The sequence below is a fragment of the Cebus imitator genome, unplaced genomic scaffold (genome assembly GCF_001604975.1).
Source record: "Cebus imitator isolate Cc_AM_T3 unplaced genomic scaffold, Cebus_imitator-1.0 Scaffold456, whole genome shotgun sequence".
NCBI lineage: Eukaryota > Metazoa > Chordata > Mammalia > Primates > Cebidae > Cebus > Cebus imitator.
The window spans coordinates 661,540-671,344 of record NW_016107771.1 but is presented as its reverse complement, the minus strand read 5'-3'; the positions used below and the strand labels follow the sequence as shown (position 1 = coordinate 671,344).

At 36.0% G+C, this 9,805-nt stretch overlaps 1 protein-coding gene across 17 annotated transcripts in view; it reads left to right on the top strand.

The window, feature by feature from the left end:
- Positions 1 to 9,805, top strand: part of MLLT10 (MLLT10 histone lysine methyltransferase DOT1L cofactor) — a 238,787-nt gene that overhangs the window by 153,317 nt on the left and 75,665 nt on the right. For 16 of the 17 annotated variants that reach the window (XR_005197307.1, XM_037732574.1, XM_037732570.1 and 13 more), the window contains one exon: positions 6,837 to 7,092. Coding sequence is in view for 16 of the 17 variants with exons in the window: in XM_037732574.1 (XP_037588502.1) it covers positions 6,837 to 7,092 (256 nt within the window). In the remaining variant the exon portion in view is untranslated. Of the gene's footprint in view, positions 1 to 5,300; positions 5,438 to 6,836; positions 7,093 to 9,805 lie in introns of all 17 variants that reach the window. The other variant, XM_017511895.2, reaches the window with a different exon arrangement.

Sequence of the window (9,805 nt, the reverse complement as noted above, 5' to 3'; positions counted from 1 at the left end):
ATTTTTAGTAGAGACGGGGTTTTACCATGTTGACCAGGATGGTCTCGATCTCTTGACCTCGTGATCCACCCGCCTCGGCCTCCCAAAGTGCTGGGATTACAGGCTTGAGCCACCGCACCCGGCCCCATTCTAATTTTTGTACATGGGCTGCCAAAGTGAGCACTATTTCCTTTAAACTCTACATGTCTTTATAATTACGGTAGGTTTCTTATAGACAACATGTAGTTGCTGCTTGGTTTTTGATCTGTGACAATCTTTATTTTTTAATTGGGGCATTTAGACCATTGCCATTTAAGGTGTTTATTGATATAATTGGGCTTATATTTACCATATTTATTACTGTTTTTCATTTTTTAATTTTTGTTACTGTTTTTGTCACTCACAGCTTTTGTGGTTTTAATTGAGCGTTTTATATGATTGCATTTCCTTGTCTTTTTTTCTTTTTTTTACCCTTTCATTACACTTTAAGTGTTTCATTTTACTCTCTCTTTGATTGCATGTTTTCTGAGGTGAATTCAGATATAATTCTTATACTTGTGCCTGTGTGAGTAAGGTGTTTTTCTCTGTCTTCCTTCATGGATTTTAATCTTTGAGCATAGAGGTATACTCTTCTTTCCCCCTTCTTTTTCACATTTATCTTGCTTGGCGTTCTCTGTTTCCTTGATAGCTGGTTTGCTTACTGCCGTTTATTCCAGGGGAAGTCTTTGGACGTTATTTCAAATATTGCTTCTGCTTCTTTCTTCTCCTCATTGTATTCCCATTTTAACGATGTTATGCCTTTTATATATGGCCCAGCATTCATGGATATTTTGTTTGCTTTTGTTTTCCAGTCTTTTTTCTCTTTCCTTTTCAATTTTGAAAGTTTCTGTTGTCATATCCTCAAGCTTGGAGATTTTTTTCTTAAGCAGTGTCCCAGTCTACTAATGATTCTATCAAAGACATTCTTCATTTCTGTTTGTTTTTGATCTCTCTGGCATTTCTGATTTGCTTTCATTATGTATATGTTCTTACATGTTGTCTGCCCTTTCCATTAAATCCCTTATATTGATCATAGATTTTAAAAATTCTTGCTCTCATAATTCCAACATTCCTGCCATGTCTGAATTAGTTTCTTAAGATTTTTCACTTTGTTTAAACTGCCTTTTTTGCCTTTTTTGTTGTTTTTGACATGTCCTGGCAAAAGGAACTACAGTATAAATAGGCCTTTAGTAATGTACTAGTGAATTGTGGGGAACAGGAGGCATCCTATACTTCTATAATTAGGTTTCAGTCTTTAGGTGTACCTGTACACCTGGAATGTGAACTGCATAGGGCCTTCTTAGTTATTTTCTTCTCCTGCAGGTGGGACAGAATGGTTAGAGTGGCCTGAGGTTGTATATTTCTCTTCCCTAGGTCAGTTAGGCTCTGACAAAAACCCCTACAGGTTAGAACCTGGTTAATTTCTTCTGAAAGCAGGCCTTGTTAGGAAAAGGAAAGCTCTGGTTATTTCAAAATGGTACCTTTTCCCCCTTTATTGGAGAGATCTCTGGGGGACTCTTTCTCCATTATTCACTCTGAGGGCCTGTTGGATGTCCTGGAGGTAATATTCACAAAAGTATGAGGGTCCCCAAGACTGGGTCCCCCTGGAGGTTTTCTCTTTTAGGCTTGTCCGCACTGTGCCTTTAGCAGTGTATCAGTGAAAATAGTTTAGGTTTTCTTTCCCTGCTACTGGTTCCTGCAGAGGTTTCAGCTCCTGGATTTGCTTAGGTAAGTTGTAAGTCTCTCTGTGCACCAATTTATCTTTCCAGTTTTTTGTTTGTTGTTGTTGAGACGGAGTTTCACTCTCCTTGCCCAGGCTGAAGTGCAATGGTGCGATCTTGGCTCACTGTAACCTCCGCCTCCTGGGTTCAAGCAATCTCCTGCCTCAGCCTCCCTAGTAGCTGGGATTACATGCAAGTGCCACCACACCCAACTAATTTTTGTATTTTTAGTAGATGCAGGATTTCACCATGTTAAGTCAGGCTGGTCTCGAACTCCTGACCTCAGATGGTCCACCTGCCTCAGCCTCCCAAAGTGCTGGGATTACAAGCGTGAGACCCAATTTTTTGTTTAACATTTTAACCCTTTGACCTCTAAATTCACTGATACAAGAGTTGGTGATTTTCAGTTTGTTGAGCTTTGTATTTGTTATAGGGCAGAGCAGAGACTTCTCTCTGCTCCTTATATGCCCAACGAGAAACCAGATTTCCTGATAAAGGCATTTAATGATACAACTTCCCTCTCAAGTACCGCTTTATGAATTTTGATATGTTTTCATTTTTATTTAGTTCAAAAAACACTTTGTGGTTTTCCTTTTCATTTCTTTGACCTGTGAGTTACTTAAAAATGCATTACATAGTTTGGAATTTTTGGATATTCACATTTTTTTTGTTACTGATTTTTAATTTAATATTTTTGCATTGTATCTTTCTTTTTAAGTTTATTGATACTTTTTTGATGTAGAACATGGATTATCTTGTTAAATATTCTTTGTGTTTTTTAAAAGAATGAGTGTGTCTTGATTTGCAGCTGTGTGGAGTTTTTCAGTAAATGTCCATTAGGTCAAGTTTATTTATATTGTTTAAGTTGTCTTTATCCTTATTCATTTTTTGTCTATTTGTTCTTTCAATTATTGTGAGTCGTGGGTAGTAGGTACAGAAACAATTAGGATTTTTGTGTCTTCTTGATGAGTAAGCCACTGTATTTTGTTAATATTCTTTGTTGTGAAATCTACTGGCTGATGTTAATATAGTGAATTTAGCTTTCTTTTGATTAACTTTAGCTTAATGTTTCTTTACCCATGCTTATACTTTCTTTGTACCTTTATAAAATAGATTTCTTTCTTTCTTTCTTTCTTTCTTTTTTTTTTTTTTTTTTTTTTTTTTGTGATAGAGTCTCGCTCTGTCACCCACGATGGAGTGCAGTGGCATGATCTCAGCTCACAGCAACCTCTGCCCTCCCGGGTTCAAGTGATTCTCCTGCCTAAGACTCCCAAGTAGCTGGGATTACAGGTGTGTGCCATCACGCCTGGCTAAGTTTTGTCTTTTTAGTAGAGATGGGGTTTCACCTCTCAGGCTTGTCCACAATGTGTCGTCAGCAATTTATCGATTAAAATAGTTTAGATTTTCTTGATAAACTATTTTATCTTGAACTCCTAGCCTCAAGTGATCCACCTGTCTCAGCCTCCCAGAGTGCTGGGATTACAGGTATGAGCCACCATGCCCGGACTGAAATTAATCTAACTTAAAATAGATTTCTTTAAGGCAGTATATAGTCAGGTCTTGAGTTTATTCATTGTTGCAATCTTTCCTTATTAACTGTAGTGTTTAGAGAATTTACATATAATATGATTCTATGTGTGGTTGTATTTTATTATATTATTATTTTTGAGACAAGGTCTCACTCTGTCTTCGAGGCTGGAGTGCAGTGGCTCGAACTCAGCTTACGGGAAACTCCACCACTTGGGTTCAAGCGATTCTCTTACTTCAGTCTCCTGAGTAGCTGGGACTACAGGCGTGTGCCACCACACCTGGTTTTTAGTGATAAGCAACTTGATACTGAACTGAGTTCATTTACGTTTCTTCATATTTCTTTTTTCTTGGGGTTCCTTGAGGTTTTTAAACTGTGAGTTTATTTATTTTCATTAGTTTAATAATTTTTCCTACTATTTTTTCTTAGTTTTGTGGGGAGTTTTTGTTTGCTTGGTTTGATCCTCCCTTTTTTTTTTTTTTTTTTTTTTNTCCTTCAGTATTCTAGTAGCATCTAAATTAGGCTAAAGTCATTGTACAGCTCACTGTTTTGTTTTTTTAATGTGTTCATTCTTTAGGTGATTTTTGTTGGGTAGCTTACATGCTGTATTCTCAAGGTTGGCTTGGTAAAAAATTTCTGGTTTTTATGAGTTACTTCAATAGTACATTATTTTGAAATTTTAACTAACACATTATGTTTTCTCATGGTTGAAGGCATAGATAGCTCTTGGCTGTTTTCTTCCTTCTGCCTCCTGGTTACCTATGTAGATGACAGAGCCTGATAGTCTAATCTGAAACAACCATACCTTTTGTAAATAATCATAGCTGCTTTTTCTTTGGTTACTTGTTACAGAATCATTATTTAATTTTGAATCTAGTTTTAAATTTTTGTTTGAAGTAAATATTTTTTGTTCCCACTTAATGCTATTGAGTAGGTATGTTGGTGTTGCAGCTTATCTTAAAACTACTAGTTGGCCATGAAATAAAAATGCCATGTATTCTGAATTAACCTTTTAAAAGATTAAGTGGCCTGTAAATCACAATGTAGAACAAAGTATTTATGCAGCACTTCAGAGACTGTTAATACAGCCAAATGTCCAGTTTTATCTTCAGTAGAAAAGAACCAAAAAAAAAAAAAAAAATTGTGTATTTTTCAGTAGAGCACCAAATGAAGTAGCGTGCATTTTGTGGTCCATTTTGCATCAAAAATAAGTATTTTTAAGTACAGAAATTACACTCAGAGCAGTGAGATGTTCATACTATGAGAGACATGTAGAATACGAAAGTGGGGAAACAAGATTTTGTGAATTTAGTCTTGGGCTTATTCATTGTGTGTTTTTCAGCCATCTCCCGCCCTCCTCTGAGAAAGGTAAAAATCTTTTACCTTTCTCTTCCTCGATTTTGAGTTAATCATTGTTATGTTTGTAATGGAATTCCCTAGTGCCATATTGTCCCAACAGCACATTATGGAACAAGTACTTTTAAAATCACTTTTAAACATGTAATTAAAATAGAGGTTCCTCTTTGAACGAACCCTACATTGCCTTAGTGTCATTATGTATACTTTAAAAATTGTTAACATTTTGTCATCCCATTTCAAATTGAGCCATTGAAAAAAAAATGTTAACATTTAAAGCTAAAATTTATTCTTTTTCATATTAAGTCTGATTATGTTCTGAATTATAGGTGTGGACATTTAAAAAATGTTCATTTATGGTTTCAGTATGATTTTTTTGTCACTGAATTTGATTGTTTTATTAATTGCTTTCTTTGTAATACTATTTCTCCCAAATGTCATGTTTTCATTCTTTTTATGGACAGATTTTATACTTGAGGGTGTGAGCAAAGATGTTCTGTTAAATAAGTGGGAAAAATGACCGTCTCTAATGTAGATTGTCATGCGGAAGTGAATAGTGTATTTCCATTTGTAGTACTCCATCGAGTTTTCTCTCCATTCTTTATTTGATACATGAACAAAAATACATGAGTAAAGAACACCACTGTGTTTCTTAGATGACTTTTAAACTTCACTAGGTCATGCAAGGATCACATGTGAGAGGAATGGAGAACCTCAGGATCAACTCAAGTAATTGGAAAAAAGTATTTGAAAAATGAGGTGGGGTAGTTTCCAAATTGACCTGCCCAGCATGGAAAAGGTTCATGTTTCTAAAGTAAGCCATGAAGTTTCATCAGCTTAAATGTGATTGGTTTGTAAAATGGGATTTTTTTTTTCTTTTAAACTTCCTTTGAAACTTTTGTTCTTGTTTGTGGATTGTAGTTTGTTAGAATAGTGATTATTTTGTTTTTATGGAATATTTCTTCTGTTTGATGATGAATATTCATTATTGGCACTGAGGTGATGGGGGTTGGGGATGGCAACAGGGCGACAGAAAAGCAGCAAGAAAGATTAGATTTTCCAAGCAATGCCTTCTCTGATTCCTCTTTTTGAAACTGATTTTGCTGAAAATGCCAGCCATTTTGAAACTTGATTTTATTGTCATGTTCTTGTTTTTCATATTCATCTGGTTGTTTGTAATCAGTGGCGACTATATGTGGGAAAATTCACGTTTGCATATTTTCAGATTTATTTTTATAGCGGATATTTCAGATAGATACAATAAAAAAGTATTCACTCATCCAACAAAAATTTAGTGCCGATTATGTTGCAGGCACTTACTGAACTTTATGCTGTACATGCCTCAGATTAGTGAACTTAATGGCGACATCAAAACCTTTGCCTTTGTGTACTTTATAAACTTTTGATTTCAAAACATGGTGATTAATGTGCATCTGGTATAATATGCTTTCATATAGTCATTTTATTCGCCATTATTTGGGTATACCTTGTACAAAAAGTGATTGCTAAAATTGGAAACTATACAAATCTTCATCTTTTTTTCTTAACATATGCAGATCAATGGAATGATAGAGAACCACTTTTAGGGGTAGTTTAAAATCTTACCTTTGCGATATATAACTTTTTCCTCAACGTAACAATTGCAAAAATGATTTCTGTTTCAAAGGCTTTTAATCTTTCTATTTTTTGCAAAGGAGCCTTCATTTGAATTCTTTAAACATTCTTGCTCTGTCCTCCGCTAGCCTTATAAATTCATGGATATGGTGGTCCTCTAATGGATTTGTAGCACCTTAGTTCCCTTATCGTTACCTTCCTATGTTGAACACTAAAGCTGTTTTAATTTCGTGTCTAGGAAGCATAGACATTGTTTACAAAAATGATGTTGCTTGACAAATGAGTATCTTCATTATTGCTGTGTATTGTTTAATAAATATGCGTAATACATACTTTTACTAGTTGTTCCAATTTGATCCAGAAATAGCTATCTTTAAATTATCTATACTTGTCTTTTTTTTTTTTTTTAACTTATTATAATAGACTTAAATTGTATTTGCATGATTTTCTTAGGTGGACTGACTTATTTTTAGAACAGAATCTTTACGTTTACTCTGCAAGTTCTTATTTATTTTTATTAATGTGTCAGCTATTGTTTTCTGTAGCTAAAATGTAATCAATCAACTCTTTTTCCTTCCTTTTTTGAATCAAAATGTTAGACTTATACAAGCACTAGCAACAACTCTATATCTGGATCATTGAAGCGCTTGGAAGATACTACAGCACGATTTACAAATGCAAATTTCCAGGAAGTCTCTGCACACACCTCTAGTGGAAAAGATGTTTCAGAGACTAGAGGGTCAGAGGGCAAAGGGAAGAAATCTTCAGCTCACAGTTCAGGTCAAAGGGGAAGAAAGCCTGGTGGTGGAAGAAATCCAGGAACAACTGTGTCAGCAGCTAGCCCTTTTCCACAAGGTATTAGTGATATTTTAGCTAAAATACTTGTCCTTATGATGGTTAATAGTTTTGCTTTGTAAAATAATTTTTTTAACTTATAACTAATGGATGTTCTAGATTATTATATGATTAGTTTGCTAGAGTAAGATTACTTCAAAGATAGTGTTTCCTCTTAAATTTTTCTGGGACTTTTGCTTTCCTTTTATAATATGATATGTGCTTCCAGAGTTGAATTGCAGTTATAATGTTTAATTAGACTTAGAATAATGCTTAAAATTGGGGAGAAAAATAATAAAAGCTGGAGCTTTGCTTCAGTTCTATAGGACAGTCATTCTTTCTTTTTTTTCTAAAGTCAGAGTCTCACTCTGTTGCCCAGGCTGGAGTGCAGTGGTGCAGTCTTGGCTTACTGCAACCTCTGCCTCTCGGGTTCAAGTGATTCTTGTGCCTCAACCTCCTGAGTAGCTGGGATTACAGACGCGTGCCACCATGCCCGGCCAATTTTTGTATTTTTAGTAGAGGTGGGATTTCACCATGTTGGCCAGGCTGGTCTCGAACTCCTGACCCTAGGTGATCCACCTGCTTTGGCCTCTCAAAGTGCTGAGAATAGAGGCATGAGCCACTGTGTCTGTCGTCTTTCCTATAAATGTTTTTTGTTCATATTTTTTAAACATTAAAAACAATTAAGTTTGAACGGGCATGGTGGCTCACATGTGTAATCCTAGCAGTTTGTAATGCTGAGGCGGGCAGAATTTTGTGTCCAGCTTGGGCAACATGGTGAGACTCCATCTCTGCAAAAAATTTAAAAATTAGCTGGGTATGGACTGGGCACAGTGGCACATGCTTATAATCCCAGTATTTTATGAAGCCCAGGCAGGTAGATCATCTGTGCTTAGGAGCTGGAGACCACCCTGGGCAACATGGCAAAATCTTGTTTCTATAAAATATACAAAATTAGCCAAGTATGGTGGCATACACCTGTCATCCCAGCTAGCTACTTGAGAGGCCGAAGCCCAGGAGGTTGAGACTATAGTGAGCTGAGATTGTGCTACTGCACTCCAGCCTGGGTGATAGAGTGAGACCTTGTCTGTTTGGTCACACAAACAAAATTAGCCAGGCGTGATGGTGTGCACCTGTGGCCCCAGCTCCTCAGGAGGCTCAGGTGGGAGGATTGCTTGACCCAGGGAGGTTGAAGCTGCAGCGAGCCATGATTGTGTTGCACTCCAGCCTAGGCAATGGAACAAGAGCTTGCCTCAAAACAAACAAAAAACACCCTAAATAAATGAATACAATTAAGGTTTACATTTTTTAGTAGATAAACAAATACTGGACAATTTTTAGGGAATTTATATAGGTCTCAGTAAATAATAGTTGATTAATAATGAATGAATTGTAAGTTTGAAGTTTAACAGGTTAATAGACTAACCCATTTCTTGGTTTTCAGCTTGTGTGTGTGTGTGTGTTTGTGTGTGTGTGTGTGTGTGTGTGTGTGTATTTTGAGACAGGGTCTTGCTCTGTTGCCTAGACTGCAGGGCAGTCCTGTGATCGTGACTCACTGCAAGGTTGACCTCCTGTGCTCAAGCATTCTTCCTCCTGCTTCAGACCCTCAAGTAGCTTTTGCCTCCACCTTTATCTCCTAAGTAGCCGGGACCACAAGCATGCATCACTATGTCCAACTCATTTTTAAATTTTTGTAGAGATGGGTTATTACCTTGTTGCTTAGGCTGGTCTTAAATTCCTGGGCTCAAGTGATCCTCCTGCCTTGGCCTGCCAAAGTTCTGGGATTACAGGTGTGAGCCATCACACTGAGTGAACTACTCTGTAATTTTTAACGTGAACATAAATATTTTGAGAAATAGAAATGTTAAAACTCTTGGAGGAAAATATATTGATAAGATATACAACAAATGCCCTCCTCCCACTCCCCCTTAACCCCTTAGGAGTAAATAAAAAAAGAAAATTATCCTTCTCTTTCCCCACTTTCAAGCTTCTGCTAAGAATATTAGCAGAATTTATCAGGATATAATTTGAATATGTAGGAGATTGCTAAGTCTGCTGACTTAATAATAGCATTTTGAGCTTGAAGATTTTTCAAGTCCAAGATTTGTGTGTGTGTGTGTGTACTGTGTATAACAAGATTAGATAAGTAGAAATAAAATGCCAAATAATATATAGTATTTTAGTAAAGTTTGTTGTTCTTATATATTTAAAAAATAAATAGCAAAACCTTAACCTTTACTGTAACTTTGATTCATATTTTGTATGTGATATTAACAGTATTTATTTAATGCTTATATAATTAAGACCTTATTTTCTATTATTAAAATTGCATTTTGGAGTTTATAATTTGTCTGCGAAGTAATACTCCATTTAGAAAAGAAATTTTCCATTTTCTTGAACTTTACAACACTGAAGAATCTTTTTTAGCTCTCTACTGAGACGTGGTAGAGTAGTATGTGTTATGTTTTCATATATGAGGTGATACTCTATAAAAGTCTTAAAAGTTGAAATTTAAAGGTAGGGTACATAAGACAATTAGTTGTAATTTTTTTCATAGCAGGTATGATGTTAATTTTAGAAAATAAATAGTTTTTTCTTTGAGATAGAATCTTGCTCTCTTGCCCACGCTGGAGTGCAGTGGCACAATCTCAGCTCACTGCAACCTCCACCACCTGGGTTCAAGCACTCCTGCCTCAGCCTCCTGAGTAGCTGGGATTACAGGCATGCACCACCA